Consider the following 18196-nt stretch of genomic DNA (forward strand, 5'->3'; position numbering starts at 1 on the left):
TCTGGTTTGCAAAACAGTCTTTTATTGTATCCGTGCCACACATACTAGTGAAAAATAACACTCCTAAAAAGGGAAAAGAAAAAGAATGCTACCTTTCCACAACATTTCTTTTAAATAAAACTTCAAGTACTCTTACATTAGTACAAAAAAAATTCCGATCTATCTGCCCCAACAGGCCACCACAACACACAGTAGATAAAACACAGTGGTTACAAATGTCTTCTTTTGTTATTCTGTGACAAGGCAAATGGAGGAAATGTTTCTATGAAAAAATACTGTGTGCGTAGGAAATTGTCACAATTTTCTTCCACATGGATACAAATAATGATTATACTTGGATTTGAGGCCGTGGGGGCTTGAAATTATATAACAAAATAGAAAAAATGGAAAACTAATATCCCCTACACCCTGTTTTAAAGGCAGGCACTACCAAGATTAAGGAGACTCCACAGTGTTGGTAGAGGATAATTACTGTACAAGCCATAGAGCTATAATTACCTTAAGACTAAAATAAAATGCTACCATCCTCCTAAGGCATAAACAATAATGTCTGCAAACAATATGTACACATCATACATATTTAAAACAAGACTTAATATAAACAATAATGAACAGTATATACATGTCTCAATTTTTCTTCACTGTCTTGAAATACAATTTAACTACACAAGTGATGCAGCAACATATATATAAATGTACTTGTAACTCTACAGTAAAGTTTAATTTTTAGTGCCTTCACAGCACATCAGTGTAAACAGTTTTACTTGGCTTTGTTTTATATTTTAAAACATTCCTTGTTGTATTTTCAATATTTAAAGCAATTTTCTAGTTCTTCCTTTTCACAGAAAACGAAGATTCTGAATGCTGTATAATCATAAATAATTCATAAAATTAAATACATTCACTAAAAAATAAACTACAAAGTAAAAAAAATGAAAAATAGATATTTATTGAAAGGGAAAAGAGAACCATTTCCCCAAGTAGAGCTCTGGTGGTTGAATATTCAGTGCGTTTTGATAAATTGCTATTGCACTATAACACCCCTTTCTTTGAAATTCTTTGGGTGTGCTTCCCTGTTCTACCTAAATTAGTTTGTTAAAACACACAAACCAATAACCAAGGGGCCATGGTTGCTGTAGGAGTGAAGCCTTTAAAACTAGTATCACAACTCCGTGATATTTTGAAGGAAAAAATTAGTTACGTATGTGCCTTGCACTTCCATGTAAATATAGTTCACATTGCTGGTCTTATCAGTCCTCATTTGAAAGAAGGAAAAAAAAAAAGAAAAGAAAAAAAGAGTCCTAGTAGCTTCAGCTCACTTTGAAAATCTCTGTCCATTTTTTTTCAAAATATTTCCTCATGTTATGGCCAGCCCTGCCTATGTCAGAATCATCTTCATTGAAAGTTTCACAGTTGTCAAAAACAAGCCTGACATCCAGCGAAAATGCTTCAAGATTAGGGTACCTAAAAAGAAGAAAAAAGTGAATGATTTTTGGAACACAGGGAATCACAGAGGAAAAGTATTTCAACTAAATGAGAAAATATTTAAGTTAGAATTTAAATTAGAATTTCTAACAAGAAAATGAACATCAGTGAAAGGAAATACTCTCTTGTCACTGTTTTGTTATTTTCCTCACAAGTTTTGTAAGGTAGAATTTCATGCCTGTACTCGAAAATAAACTTCTAGAAAATTAATTCCTCCCTCTCTTCAACAGCTTTCTAGCTAAAATGCTATGGCTGTTTTTCATTTATGCATCTATTCTTGCATTCAGGGTCCTTTCAAAATGTTGAATAGAGCTTAATTAATCTAAATGAGCAACAAATGTGTGCAAAAAAAGGCTGCCCAAATAATCTTGTGATCACTATCTTTGCTAATTCTTTTTATTATCCTGAATATACCCCTGAATGGCCCAAAGAGTGTTCTACTATTCATAGGAACTATTAAAAATAATAGAAGTTACAAGTCTAGTGATATGAGCACATGGGGAGCATTTAAACCTCATATTCATGGGAGAAAAAGTCTGAAGAGGTTAAAAAGCTCCTTGTGCTATCCTAGGGAAGTTGCTGGTGGAGCAAACAGACACTGCAGAGGGTCCATCTTCACAGATCCATTAGAGCATAGGGATACTAACAAGGAGGGAAGGTAGGCACACAGAGGCATGGAAGTGTGGTCTTCTCTTTTAAGAATCCATGCAGTTTAATTTTAGGACTATAAAATGATTAACCACCATTACAGGAGCGTTACCTACAACAGAGCTGGCATTTCACTCTACAGCCACATCATTTACAGGGACTCCAGAAGCTTAAAGCCTACACAGCTGGTTCTCTTTGACACGCAATAACAACAAGGTGTCTCCATGAAAAAAGGTTCCTTTTGATTGTTTTGGTGCATTTGACCTGGTAGTTTTATTGTTTTTCAGCCAGTTCCACACATTCTCCTATCCAACATGCTATTTCACTTGGATATGGCAAAGATAAAAGCATACAATGAAGAATTTTTATTTTGACTGTAAACATAATCGCAGATGTGTCAGAGCAGAACAACATAGTTTGGCTAATTTTAAACATGTATTGTATTTCAGTGTTTAAATATTTTTAAAATGTAAAGTACAATTTACAATAGGTTTACTTACTGTCCACTACTTAGCTTGTCTCTAATGGTAGAAAAGTCCATAGGTTTTTTAATAACTTTCTTATAACCAGGAACAAGTTTCAAGTTTACAGGAAGTAAGAAAGGCCAGGCATCTTCATGAGTTTCCAATTCTGAGAGAATCATACTAAATAAGATAAGGTTTCGAATCAGTATTTTTATATTTTATTCATACATTCACAGTGTTTTCACTATTACATGAATTCCTATGAACTGCCAACTATTCATTTTACAAAAGGAAAACTTTACTCTGCACCCTGTTGAAGGCTGAGAACAATGTACATAGAGACAGACAACTAAGTAACTAATACAGCATTAAGTTCTTTCCAGGCGACCTATGTGAGATGAAATTCTAATGATCAACATTCCAAAAGAAAACATGGTCCTGCAACTACGATCCTCAGTGTAAACCATCTGCAAACCAGCTGCTGAAACGGACTTTCCAGGAGTGTGACAAGGCTGAACAATGTCCCTCCCTTCTGACCGAGCAGCAACGCTGCCACAGCAGATGGTTCAGGTGTGCCCGTCTGGACGAAGCAGACATTGTCTTTGATACCCTTGAGAAAGGTGTCAGTGCTGCTGGGGCTGGGCTTTACTCTTCTCCCAGAAGACACACGTGTGTAGGTATAAATACATACACACACACACACACACAACGTGTATAGTACATTTGTCAAAGAACAACATTCCTGTTTCCCAGAACAGAGAGAAAAAGGGTCAAGTACTGCTTGTTTCAGTAAGACTTACCCCTAAATTTAGCATCTGACACTTTACCTGCATATAGCCAGGTCCTTGGAGTCACCATCTCTCTTAGGTTTTTTAACAGCAGTACAAGTTTCTTGCTTTAACTGGCTTACACAAACATTTTCATCCATTTTTCTTTTTTTAGGGTCTGTTTTTCCTCTTTTTAAGGCAACGCTTGTAGTTGCAGAGTCTTCATCCTCTGTTTCCCCTGCTAATTTCCTGCTTCTCTTTTGTTCATTACTTTTTTTACCTTTAATTTGAAGTTTTTTTATCTTTAGAGTTTGACCACTTGCCTACAATAGAGACAACTGAAATAAGTAATAACCTAGAAATTACAGAAACCTCTGTTATCACTGATAGACAATAATGAAGATCAGAAACAGAAGCACCAAAACAAATTAAATATTTCATATTAGAGATAATTCACTTTTTGCTCTTCTCTGAAGACAAATAAGGCTGCAGAAATTCCTGGTACTCATGACCTAGACTCTCAGCTTGTGACAATACAAAAGCACTTGGCATTCAAATTAGTACAACAATACCTCCTAACAACCAAGTTGGCATACTTTTAGACAAACATTAGTCCATTGCTACATGACTGATACAAACATACAAAAAAAAAAATCACAAAGTTTTTTTCTGATTTTTCTTTTGAAACAGAACCTGACACATTGGTCTGTCAACACTTAATGATGAAATTTCAAAGACAAATACTGAATAAATTTTAAAAAAGAAATTAAAAAATATGGCATTGAATAAGCATGAAAATTCTGACCTACTTCCATTTAAAAGCCAATAGTTTAGAACAAATAAAACTGTAGCCTTTACTGCTACTAAAATACAAGTTAAATAAAACTACTAATTTCATAATTTAATGAGAGCTCCCCATAAAATATACAGACCTTTATTTTCACTGAAAAAAGCACTGGTAGACCTGTAACTCTACCACATATAATAAACCAGTCACTTGCTCCAGCCCCTCCATCCTGACAGGAGTGTTACCTTTGCTATGCAGGCAGGACAGAACCAGTCCCCATCTGGGATAGTGCTGATCTTGGGTCTGTGGCAGTAGGTGTGACAGCCTTTATCACAGCCATCACAAAGGAGAAGCAGTTCCTCATTATCTCCCTTTCGACAAATTTGGCAGTACTGTAATTGATGAAAAATGGGTTTAATTCAATTTTTAAAATTTGAAACACATAAATGGTACCTAAATTACCCTTCTCCTTCAAACATGTAAATTCACTCTCAAAAATACTTTCATTTTACTTCAGTCAGAATCTGCTAATGCTCATACCCATAGAAGAATATGTGGAGTATGTAAGGAACTAAATTAAAGGCTACATTTGGGGAACATCTTGGAAAAGCAATTTATTTATTATAAGACCAGTGTCTCTAGAGCACAAAAAAAGATGAGCACTTTTTATAATTCATTAATGTCAGTGAGAAGTAAAGGTACACCTATCAAAACCTCTTGGCCCAAACATACTATCTCAGAAATCTTCTCTTCATTTATGCCCATACTGTGTATGAACATTGTTATTTAATAAAGACAATTTATACTTTACAAGGGCATTCCCACATAATAATTGGTAGGATCTTACCTAAGGGCAACCATGAACAAATGCAGTAAAGCAAAACAAATGATCCCAGCACTTCCTAAAATTCACACTAACTTACAAGTATCTAAAGGACTGCCAATTTTCTTAAATGCATTGTGTGATTTTGCTAATTACCTTCTTTTTAGACATATTTTTCACGAACTTAAAAAATCTTCAAATATTTTCACCAAATACATGATTAAACATATTAAACATACACCAGTATGTTTAAACATACAGCAGAATGTTTATTGGTATCACAGAATACTCTGAGTTGAAAGGAATGCATGAGGATCATCAAGTCCACCTCTTCAGTGAATGGCCCATACAGGGACTGAATCAGTGACCTTGGTGTTATGAGCACCCTGCTCTAACCAACTGTGTTGTAATTAAATGCAAAGAATATTTAAATGAAATTGAGAGGGATACATTTTTTTCTGAATAATATATTACTTCATGTTGAAACGTTTCAATGCCTTTTCAGGTGCTCCTACCAAATTCATAAGCGTTTTGCACTAAAGCTATTGCTTAAAGCTAACAGCTATATAAACTCAAAAGTACAGCCTGACATTACAGCCTTTATTTAAATCATCCTTTAATTGTCCAGATGTAATTAGAATTTATATAGGAGTGACAGAAATTAAAAAATTAGGAAAAGGACCACAAATGGAAGAATCACTTTTGCCACCCTCTACACAACACTGATCATACTTGATCACATCATAGTCACTACTGCTGTAGTAATAAGTTTTGTGCTCAGGAATTTGAGGTTCAGAGGTCCTTGAAATTTTGACATATCCCCTTCGTGTGCTTTTTTTATATATGTAGTTGACACAGATTGACCTGCTGAGTGTACATGGAAACAGGTATTTCAGCTTGTCTCTTCACACACTAATTTGTATGTTCAGTTGTGAGAACTCTGCATGCAAAGAAGCTGCATATTTGGAGCATCTCAACTTTCTGAAAAATGAAATCCTTAATGAAGGATATATGATGTTGAACCTCCATAAAACTTGCGTCATGGGTGAGGTTAGAAACACTCCATTAGAACGAGTGTATTTCATCAGATGGAGCAAGATGACTTTTACCTCTATGTCATCATCAAAGAATAATTACCATCTTAAATAATGTAACCATTTACAAGAGCTTTCTATCTTAGCAAGTTCAGGATGCTGAATTTGGCAATCAAGGGACAATCTTTTCCATTAGGCTTATTCATCTGTGCACAATGTACAGTTTAACTTTGTGAGGTTTTATGTGAAGTAATAAGAAATACATTAACTTAAAATGTCTGAAGTTGGAACACAGGATATAGCAAACACAGTTTAGATACTTACAACTTTCATAATGGATTTTTCCCATGCTATTGATTTCTGTAACTGCTGAATGCACAGAGCTACCTGGGCAGCACTGCGTGCTTCTGACAATGCCCTTCTCCACACCCTTAGCCCTGGAGCAATATCCTCTTCAGCTCTGCATTAAAATACAAGCAAATTAAGTAGGTCACGCCTGTGTTTGTTCATGTTTAAATGTGAGACAATCATTATCACACCGAAAGCCAAGCAATGACAAAACATACACAGCCAATAAGTATAAGGTTTAAGCAACTAAATTTGATGTAGTGCACAGACTGTGGCTACGTGCCTCAAAGCTTAGTCACAACCAGTTAAATGTAAGATAACTTTGCAAGAATATTAACAAACATAACAAAAAATTCTTTACAAAGCACCATGCAGAATAAGATGATCCGTATGGATCACAGACATACAAGAAAGTACATAGATAACAGGCAATAAGAAAATAGGCTCCAATTAGCAAAGAAGCACAATAATTTTTCAAGTTAATCTCAATAACCTACCCGTCACCATCACCACTAATAGATGGTGCAGGAGCAGGGACAGTAACTGTGCCCACATTATCCAGTTTGATCTGAATGGTGGTACTTAAGGGGCTCTTCAGATACCTTCGCTCTATGTTCCGCTCCAAGTCAGCGAGCCTGGTTACAGCTATATCTAGAGGGTTGTCACTCCTCCGCTCTAGAGAGCTGGCACTGCCTTCTCCGCCTCCAGCACAATCTCCATCGTGCTTCTTGTGCAATCTAGTAACTGACTTATGTTCACGATATACCAAGTCGTCTCTCTCTGATGCAGGTTCAGGACACAGCCAACCCTATGTCAATAGAAAGGTTTGGGCATTTATTGGTTGCTGTTAACTCAGTGTGTAATCAGAGGAACTGTTTTATGGAATCAAACTAAGTAATTGAAGCGCTGTTTCCAGTAGATCTTGGTTACTTGTAATCCATCTGTAGAGACATTTTCCAAAATATCCAGAAAACTAAAATAATTAATCAAGAAACACAAGCATTACTGGACTTTCTGAAGGGACCTTTCTGCAACAGTCTGCATTTTTATCCCCTTGTGAAGTATCCTGTTCTCTTGGCTGAAACATCAGAACAGGTCTACCTGTTCATCAGGCTCAGGAGGCAGTATCAGGACACAGGAAATTAACATCCATCTCATGCCAAAAACTAGATCCCAAACACTGCACCTGTACTATAGCCAAACATATGCAATTTGATAACCTTACACCCACCTTGGAAAAATTCCAAAATCTAGAGAATTCTTAACTCTATCACACTCATAACCATTACATGTTCTCCATGGCTCTACAATACTCAAGCAAATTATTCTCATGTACTTGTAGATATTTCTGAAAGCATTAACAGCAAAAATCACACAAACCAGGCAGAACTGTGGCAACCCCCCAAGAGTTAAACAGTCTCTGTGAAATACGGTCTTTGCATTCAGAGAAGGTTAACAAAATGTACATGGAACTGCACTGTAGGAGAACGTTCTCCCGGAACTGCCATTCTGAACATCTTCAGCTGAAGACTGAACTGCAATAAAATGTTTCAAACACAAATCTCCATGATACTGCACAGTGTATTTATTTCATTTGTAGGCAATTAGGATGGAATAAGAAGGCACTTACCAATACACAAAGACTGCTATCTGCTTTAAATTCATACCACTTATTTTAAAGAGACATTTTACTGAAAGTTGGTTTTACCTTAACTTGTAAACTAGCTGATGCAACTCTCCTCTCTAGATCTTCCACCTGCTGAAGAACAGCAAGATCCATCTCCATAGCTTGCTCTTCTACTGACCAGTTTTCCACAACATCCCGAGTTACCTGGTTATCTTCATTTTCATTGATATCAATAATTGCAACTGTATTTGAGAATCACATTTTTATTATTTTAATTAACATTACAACTGCACTGGTAAATTCAAGCTGATTTACCCGTCACTCCAGTCAAATGCTGAAAAACTGTTGTGAAAGTATACTATTCTTAAAATACCCAATATGAACAACAAATTCTGTATGCTTTCAAACTTTCAATTTAAGGGCAAGAAGGGGAAGGAGAGGCCAAGTGTTAAGGAGATGGAAAGAGCTTCAGAAGGTTACCAAAGCTTAAGAAGGTTACTTATATCACGCAAACTATTTACATTACATGGCATTTCTCTAATACAGTAAGTTTCCAGAACAGGGCTGGTGAAAATGCAGCTACAGATGGGGAGACCTTTAACTTTTTTCTCCAACCATTACTTTAACTCTCCTGCTAAACATACCCCAGGAGAGTTCTATGTCTGTTGTCTGGTGCCCCAACACCATGTGTAACATAAATATCAACTACATACCATCCTTGTTTTTGATGCAGGCCAGAGTGATATAATCCATGTGTTTCTGTATCTGCTTTTGTAAGGCCTTTTCTCTTATTCCCCTGAGATGCAGCACTTTAAGCAAAGATTTTAGGTCCTCTGGATCAGTAATCCTCCACCATCCATACTGCATTTCTAAATCAAGACAAGCATATGAACACTTTGCAGGTGCTTTTTTTATGTGATCACACATGATCAGATTAGAAAATCAATAGGCAAATTATTAAAACAATTGTAACATGATAGAGACACTGCAGAAATTATCACCTTACTGTTGCATTACACTTACCTTCTGGTATAGGCTTTGGGTTAGGAAAATCTACAGGCTTGGCTACTTCAGCTGCTGTAGAAGGGGCAGAAGCTATTTTTTCAGCTTGTAGTGCTGGTGATTCACTTTTACTTGCAGGAACACTAGATGCCAAGAATGAGTTACCATTCACTTCTGATAATCCCAGCCCTGATCCAAGAGCAGGTAAAGGAGATGGAAATGGAACATTTGAAGTAAGAACTCCTGTAGGCCATCCACAAAACTGAAGTCCCATTATAGGTAGTCCTGTCTTCATCTGCTACAAAGTACAACTACCATTACTATAACCAAGAAACCTGAATTATGATTAGGATGCTATTTGTCAAACAATACTCAAAACACAAAGAAAGCCTTTACTCAATACTTCAGTTAGTTTCAGAAAAACTAATGTAACACTGACATGTAATACTTATTAGGGCCCTGTTAATGCTAAAAAGCAATAGCCTCTAAAGGTAGGGTTTGGTGTGTTACACTTCCAAGAACTAGTTTGTATTTACTTGCTTTTCATTTAATACCAGTAGCCGACACTCTAAAAGCCAAATTAATTACTGAAATGCATGTACAAAATCATACATTGGCTTACTCAATACATCATAATCTAGTATTACAAAATTTCTCTATTTAGTTACTAACATTTAGAAATAGAAAAAAATAAAGAAATGCAGATATAATGATTGCAGGTCTGTGAAATGATTTGTATAAAGAGACATCCTGCGCAAATAAAGTCTGCAAATTCAAGCTATTAAAAAATTAATTTATTTACCTGCAGCGGTGACAACGCAAAAGGACTTAATCCCATGGGACTCTGTGCAGAGGCTGAGCCCAGGAGAGGAGATGGAACAGGTGACGGGGAGTTTGATGGTGGATGTGACTGAGGAGTGAGTGGAGCTGTAGTAGCTGGTGTGTCCACATGGGTGACTGAAGTGTCATCACAGGGCACCCGTGGTAACAGGCTGAACCACTGCCTGCTTTTCTCAGTAAGAGTCTTTAACAACTGATCATTTGGAATTAGTGGAGAACTGTAAAACTTTCCTGTCCCACTGGCATTAGGACTGAAAAGATTATTAGACTCAGGCTTCTCGATGGAGCTTTGTGATGCAGGGGGTTGAAGACTGCAGAGAGAGTTTTTTGAGTTATTTGGGTAAGATAATGTGCAGCCATTTGCTGCACTGCCGTTAGGTTTTGGGGACATAGTATCAGACTCAGGTGGCATTTTTGCTACCTCTAACAGTTTGCTTAATTTTGAAAATGACCCCGGCTTTTGCAAAAACAGGTTAGTGCTGTCCTTTTCTTTCAGATTTTCCTTTTGCTCACAGTGAGTTGTAGCTAAGCAATGCAATTTTTCTTCTGATTCAAATTCTTCTTCTTTGATATGCATACTTTCTTCCTTTTTTAACTTCTCTTTCTCTTTTGCAATTTCTTCTAGACCTAAAAAGGTGCAAGAAACACAGATTACCTGTAACAGATCAATTATTTTATGAACTTTTTATAATCCTAGTTTGAATTAAAAATAGCTTTGTTTTTGGCTCAACACATGTTAGATTCCCATGTCTTTGCTGTTGTTGCTATTAATGAAATCCCTTCTCACTTCACAGCACACTTTGCAGAAGGAACAAGTTTCTAGGCATACAGATTTAAACACTACTAAACACCTCTAGGAAAAATCACCTCAACATGGCTAACACACTACTGGATTCAACCAGTACTACATCGGAAGCAGTTTGCCAGTGCAAAGTCTGTGAACAGGACAAATTTTTGCCAACCTCCATGCCTCATCAAGAAGCTTCTCTGGTGATATCAAGAGAGTGCAATGTTTTCACCCCTAAGTTTATTTTTGCAACTGATTGTTTCAATAAACACACAGCCAACTATAAAATGGAGAACCAAAATTCCTGTTACAAAAATATTTGCCAAATACCAAAATAACATTAAACATTTTACTTCTTTCAATACAAATCATTAACAACTTTAACGGTGCAACAATATCAACAGTCTATGAAGTTTAATTCTCTTTCAAGAGCCACCCAGCATGACTGGAACTCCACACAACTAAGCAGACAGCTAATATCTAATCAATTTAAAGTACAGCAAGCAGAAGCTGATTTAAAAAAAAAAAAGTTTCTTCAAACATAGGAGGTGCAAAAGATCTGAAAATCTAGCTTTTATGAAAGGAAAAGACTTTTTTTTTCTCTGCACTACTAGTCTTTCTTAACCGTTTCTCTTCTACCCTTATACTGACTGCTAATTCAGACAAAAGGTCTTTAAAAGTATAAAATGCTTTTAAATAGAGAACTGTTAGCTTAAGGGGAAGGAGGTAGAAAATCCAACTCCTTATTTTATGTTCATCAGATAACATAATCACAAATAAGCACACAGCTTTCAGTTCATGGCAAGCGCATCTACAAATATTTACTTGCTTCTGAAAAACGGTAATTTCTACCAAGAAGTTACATCCCCTCCTATTAGAACTCCAATATGTGTTCATAGTTATGGTCTGTATCAAGATATAAACAATTTAGGTATCAGCATAAACATGAAAATGACTACACAAAAGGGATAGAGAAGTTTTGTTTAAATGGACAGACCATTCAAGACTTTATGTCTCCTATTTCCAAGGGTTAGGGTTACAGAATTAGAAATAGATAAAGTGTAGAATTTACATAAAGAGGCCAAACTAAGAGCTGAAGGGAAAAGCAGGTAGGTGAGAATATAAGAATACCTCTGCTTTCCTTTTCAGGGAGATTAAACTTTCATTAAGACAACATTAAAAAACAGGTTTGCCCTACAGCTCTTGGCTAAAACTTTGTGTGGGTTGGTTTGTGTGTGTTTTTTTACTATTTTAAGACAGGTAAGTATATGTAAACTATCTTCTTTGTGTATCATTTCCAAAGTGTTTGGGAATTCATCAGGTTAAAATATAATGAAATATGGCAAACCAAAGAAATGCAAGCAGCACATTCTGTATGCAGCTACTTGTGCAAAACTCTCCTAACACAGAGCATAACTTAATGTGGAGCAAGAGACAGAGGGGAGAGCACTTTTTATGCTACCCATTTTAGAAAGAGAACTTGATCATGATTACATTTAGGAGAAGTTCTAGGGCTTATTTTTGGACCACAAACCAGGCTCAAATTTCCTACTATGCTGTACTGTTACAGTTAATTAAACAGCTCTCTAGAATGATGTAATTCTCATGAGATCATTCAATTCTGATGTGCATCAGATCTTTTTCTTGTTATTTTTTAAAGGAAAAAATGTGAGAGAAATGAGGTTTTGGTTCACCTATATGAAAATTAGGAAGGATTTCTCTGTGGCCAAAATGAAGGTTTATGTTTAAAAATTCTAATACCAACAAAAAAGTCAGGTTAATACAAAATTTCTGCATATATCCAATTAAAAGTGTGTGAAAAATTCAACCACAGTTAACATACAACTGTCACAAGCCCAAAATTACATTTTAGTTTTAGCAAAGTGATTTCAGCGATTGCTGGCTAAAGAAACATCAATTGGTAAAATACAGACACTAAATCATGTGGCTTATTAGAAAACAAGGTACTTCACTTCATGAAAGTAATTGTCATATTTTTGCAGACATCTATCCTATTTTCATGCACAGAAGAGTCTGTGCATTTGCAGAAAATCTGAGGATGAAAATTTTTTCTGCATTCTATGGTCCTCCTGATTTTCATACACAGAGATCATTGCCATAGGGAAAGGTGAAATAGTTCAGAATCAAGAAACTTTGCAGGTAGGTAAAAGCATAACAGGTAGAAGTATAACAACTGAAAACTTCCAAAATACCAATCCTTATTTTGTACTACCTGATCTTTCATAACCAGAAAGAGATACCAGAGAACCACATAAAGGCTGAGTTCTATTGACAGCAGCCTGAGGGCATCTGGCTGAGGGTGAAGACCTTGCTGCACAAAGCCAGCGCCTCCAGAGACGGGCAGCATGTCTTGGCCTTGTATGCCTGTGTGTGCCACCATTCCTTTATTGCTCTTACCTTCACCACTTTCCATGCCTTCTACAAAAATACCACCACACTGGGGCAGGATCCAGTACCGGCGCCTGTAACGGTCCTGACCAAACATCATTGAACGCAAACAGTGGGAAGCTTCAAATAACTTCTTTCTGTACTGGCTTTGTTGCTATTTAAAAAAGGGAGAGCATTATAAATCGGTGGGCAGGGAAAAAAAAAATCTCATTATTACAGAAAACATCTGGCTGCCAGACTGAACAGAAGTTCAAGGGTCAGACAAGGAGGCCCTCAGAGACTCGGGATAGTGGTGTGTCTGTGTGTATCTGTGTGATATTCTACTTGCAATCGCTGCCTTGATGATTTTACTTACAAAACTTCCTTTTAAAAAAATCCATTAAAGCACTCCCTGGCTCAGCCCAGGTTTATCCTCTAAAAACACACTGCAATGGTGCACCTTGTCTTTTTATCCCTGACACTCAAAAAGCAGTGGATTAAAAAAAAAAATCACTGCACAAGAACAGCTGAAATCCTAATAATTACACAGCATCAGCAAGTGGTAAACAGAGCCCCGAAGACAGATGATAATGCAACTATTTATGGGAGACTAGTGAGATATTTTAACTGTTCATAAAAGAATGACAACAACAATACACAAAAATAAACTCTGTCTTTGAACATAACACAGCTCTTTAGGGGGGGGCAACAAGAACTTCAGTTAGTTTATTCAGTTCTTGCTCTGCTAAATTGACACTGATGGGAGTCAGGTGGAATCCTGGACTGCTAATTTACTGCAATTTGGAACATGAGAGAAACAACACATGAAGTCTTAAATGACAAATAGGAACAACACATGAAGTCTTAAATGACAAATAGGAACAAGTCTTAAATGACAAATAGGAACGAACATGAGAGAAACAACACATGAAGTCTTAAATGACAAATAGGAACAATAAAAATATGGGTCATGAGTACCCCCAAATACAGTATTATAACTTTCTCATTTACACTGCCCTTCCAATTCTATTGCTGCTTCTTTCAAAATGTGAAGCCCAGACAGTTCTGTACTGGCTTGGAGCACAACGTTAGAAATCAGCATGAAAAGAAGGGCATGAGAACAACAATCCATTGTATAAGTGAAGCCATTGCTTCTCACATACAAAATTTGTCATCACTTTCTAAGATCAACAAACAGGAATATGTGAAGTAGATCTGGATAAAAATTACATTATTCTCTGAAGTGCAAATATATTATCAACTATTACTATTAACTGCCTTTTGAGTGACGTCTACTTAGTGCCACCGGACAAAACTCACAGTTCAGGTGTCACGAATTGGAGCGTTATTCATAGTTTCACAAAACAAGAGTAGATACTTATTTCAATTTATATTAACTTGGAGCATTGAAATTTATGTTTAATATACTAACTCATAACACCCAGTGATCACATTTGTAGTAGAAAAAAGAGTAATGGTCTCTCACCTTTGTCAGTTTTTCAATCTGCTTCTCTAATTCTTCAACACTTGCTGTCTGATCCCCATCATCCTATAATCACCAAATATACTGTCACACCATATTTATTACAAGATAAAATCATACCACTATGTCTTATCATTATTACAGAAAAAAGATGTAACAGAAAATGAGAGGAAAATACTAAAGAAAAAAATAAGTTCAAATTGTGTGCTTGTGCAATATATTTCACTAGCAACAACACAATTGAAAAGAGAATACACCTTGAATATTTTGAAACCACCCAGACATGGACAAAGGAGAAAGCTCATGTTTGCTGAAAACTGGAAGTAACTCAGTTTGTGCATGACACAATACTATAGAATTTAATCTTAGTTTCTGTGAAGCTTTTTAGATAGTCAAAATAATTTTAAGTGTTTCTCATGCATGAAATAATGGCGTCCCTTAAAATCCTATCAGTAAATCTTTGGTCAGTCCACATTTGCATTTTATTTCAATGTCTACATGAAATTGTAGACATTGAAATTATAACTCTGCTATAAAAGTTACAGCATCAATCTTGCTGATTTTTTAAGAGGAATGAGTTCATGATTTAAGTCTGTGGTTGCCTTCTTCTTGCCTGTTTAGAGTCTTTTCTATGACAAGAGTTTTAATTTAGTTGAAGAAAACCTTTGGAAATAGTAGTAAATTTCCAAAAGAATATGGCCAAAATTATCTCCACCATAAGATACCAGTCTTGTATTTCTTGGCTTCGTAAAAGTGTACCAGAGTAATGCCGTCTGAAATACTACATAGAATACAAATGCGATGAATTTCTGGTAGATCAGAAAATTAATTTCTGTACTGTTACTGGAATTTTGGCTATGAAATGCCCAGTGCACCAACATAAGAGATTGTACAAGATGGAAAAGGATTGAGGGATCAACTTGAGATTAGAAATCTAAATATTAATCTTTTAAAAATTCTGAATTACTTTTAAATACTTTGGGCTGTTCTTCTAAGGTAGTCTCTTAAATTCATACAAGTTCTAGTACTTGAAATAAATCCACAATAGCAGCACTAAGGGCTATTCCTACACTAGAAATTAGCTGGGTTTCTAATTAAGGGTGTATGCAAACCTCTGAGTTCACGTATGTTGGATACATGCATTGTTCAAGCAGTCTTAAAAATCTTCGAACCTTGTATGAATGGATCATTTTCTGGCAAACAGAAAATACCCAGTGCTGCATCAAGTGCTTTAAAACGTAGTATTTTCTATTGCTTGTGCCTTGTATCAGGTTCCATCCAGTGGAAGCCTGTGCATTTCCATTAAAAACCAGCTCAACAAGGTAAAAATCTAAAAATCTTTCATTGATACTTCCTGTATTATATCTGACACTGATAAATAAAATTTATCATCTTGTGATCAAATCAAGTCAGGCAGTAATCATGTGGGGGAAGTTGTGAAAAAAATGCACAAGAAGATCACTCAAGCTTCAAAACAGAGAATGTTAAAGGCAACTGCGTTGTTCATTTTTTACATTTTTACATTGTTAACAAAATAATAAAAACTAATAAAAATTTCAAAACACTGGAAGTAAGTTATTCTTCCCTCCTTTTTATGGCAACATTTTTGGGAAACAGTGCCATATTACAGAAAAACAGAAGGAAAACAAGTTTTAGCTTATTTGCAAATAAAGTTTCACTATACTGACAATTCCCCACCTCATCCTCACAAACTTCTGCCTTTTTTCCTTTTTTATCATCTTTGTCCTCTTCATCCTCATCATCTTCATCTGCCTGGTCATCACTGTCATCATCATCATCATCGTCGTAGTCACTGTCCCCTCCCTTCCGCCGGCGCTTGCGGCCGGGCGTGGGCGTCTCCAAGGAATGGGGTTCCTCGCCTCCGTCCCCACTCCCCGCAGCATCTCTTTTACCAGTTTTCTTGGCATGAATGATTCTAAGCCTTGGAACACATGAGAAAGGGTGAAATGATGGATTATGGCTGTAGCATAAACATACCTCTCTTCCTATGAGATTGAAAGAAAATCATATATTTCAGATTTGAATTAGAGCTTCTGATCTATCATGACACTGTATTTTCTCAATATTTATTGTCACTAGTCAACAAGAAAAACTGATGTTATAAAACCCTTACTACTCGTGGTTCTGTTCTGAATAGACTTTGTTTCTCCCAGGTCAATTTTACTGTGTAGCTGTTCAGAGGAAATGAAACACAAGAGGGATTTTGAGAAGTCAGGAAAGACGATATAGAAGAAAGAACCATTTCAACTTCTTTATCTTTTATTTAATGCACTTAAGAACATGATGACAAAATACTTGTGTCTGAGCCAGGGAGAAAAAGGCAAAAATCCTCACTTGGAAGTATGAAATTATATACATTGCATGGCAACAGCAGGTTCTACTAAAGATTACTCAAACTGTCATTTTTCCTTTTATGAAAGAAAAGGGAAACTTACATACCAGTTATTATGGTTGTAGTAGACCTCCTTCTTCTATAAAACCCCTATAAGACAAGATTCCACACAGCAAAAATTACAGTTCCACCTATCAGGGAGCTTGCAGGCAAACATGCTGAACCACAGGAGGTGTATATAGCCAGGCTGAACCAGTCACTTATCACGCAGACCAAAAACGCAACTGACTTAGAAGAGATTCATAAACGTGTAGAAAAGACAAAGATTTTTAAAGAGATGACTGAAGAAGGTAGGATGGGAAAAGCAGAACGGTAACGACAAACACAATTACCAGGACGTAATTTTTCCTTGTCGTACTCCTCTCTTCCCATCCTACAGAACAATATTCCATACAGCAAGTGGCTACAAGTACAATGAGTGCTGTCCAAGTACTCGTTCCAGGGAATACTGACAAATGGACCAGCCTTCTTAAACACTGATAACCAGAGCCAGTTGTCAACAGCACAAACTGAAATGAAGGTGTCACTGTTCAACTGGGAGCAGCGCATTTTTTAGAAAAAGACTGTTAGCCAAGAAATCATCAAAGGGACTTGAAAACTGCTGGGCTTTGGTTTCTTGGTATGGTTTTGTTATTGCTGTTGTTTTGGGTTGGGTTTTTATGCACTAGTTAATACAACTGGAGAATTTATAAAATTTTATCCATTTATTTTTTCCATATCAAGGGGATGTTTACCTGTTTTAGTGATTTAAAATATGTTTAAAAAAATCTCAAGCCTTTCAGTGAATTTGGAAGCAAATAACATTTTCAGGTATTGTGCAAAAACCCTCAGTCTCACTGCGCATCAATACCACTCAGGCTTTTGATTAAGTTTTTTAGAAAACTAATTTCCTTTTCAAGAGGATAACTTCAAGCTTCTTCACGTAGACTGGAAATTCCTGCCAATAAACAGGACTTAACTATCAAAATCACTAGTTAATGACTGGATTGTCTGCTGCAGTGCTGGATGATTTTAGAGACAATTTACATACACTAAGATGATCTTGAAGACAACTCAGTAATAAAGCTGGCAAGCGAATGACCTGCCAACACCTCTTTCAAATACCTAAAGGAAATCAGAAGAAACAAAAAAGGCTACTTTTGCTGAAAGCAAAAATAAAGATGTAATGTTGTCAAGCACTAAAGGAAGCTTGCACAATACTGCAAATTATCAAGCATGCAAATGAATCAAAGATGCTCTTCTTTGATAGCACCACAAGCAGAAGAAGGCAGCAGTCCCTACTCAAAGCAGTGCAGAGGCA

The 18196-nt window shown here is 36.3% G+C and overlaps 1 protein-coding gene across 14 annotated transcripts in view; it reads right to left on the bottom strand.

Moving 5' to 3' along the window:
• BAZ2B (bromodomain adjacent to zinc finger domain 2B) overlaps positions 1-18196 on the bottom strand; it is a 112153-nt gene continuing 93957 nt past the window's right edge. For 9 of the 14 annotated variants that reach the window (XM_077181830.1, XM_077181824.1, XM_077181827.1 and 6 more), the window contains 13 exons: positions 16182-16425; positions 14487-14549; positions 13031-13175; positions 9788-10452; positions 9007-9283; positions 8697-8852; positions 8065-8225; positions 6854-7164; positions 6333-6468; positions 4397-4543; positions 3425-3687; positions 2634-2777; positions 1-1464 (listed from right to left, as the gene is read on the bottom strand). In XM_077181830.1, the coding sequence (XP_077037945.1) occupies positions 1311-1464; positions 2634-2777; positions 3425-3687; positions 4397-4543; positions 6333-6468; positions 6854-7164; positions 8065-8225; positions 8697-8852; positions 9007-9283; positions 9788-10452; positions 13031-13175; positions 14487-14549; positions 16182-16425 (2866 nt within the window). In that variant the 3' untranslated portion in view covers positions 1-1310. The remainder of the gene's footprint in view (positions 1465-2633; positions 2778-3424; positions 3688-4396; positions 4544-6332; positions 6469-6853; positions 7165-8064; positions 8226-8696; positions 8853-9006; positions 9284-9787; positions 10453-13030; positions 13176-14486; positions 14550-16181; positions 16426-18196) is intronic. The other 5 variants (XM_077181829.1, XM_077181828.1, XM_077181823.1 and 2 more) reach the window with 3 other exon arrangements.

Source organism: Agelaius phoeniceus, chromosome 7 (assembly GCF_051311805.1).
Source record: "Agelaius phoeniceus isolate bAgePho1 chromosome 7, bAgePho1.hap1, whole genome shotgun sequence".
In the NCBI taxonomy this organism is placed as follows: Eukaryota; Metazoa; Chordata; class Aves; order Passeriformes; family Icteridae; genus Agelaius; species Agelaius phoeniceus.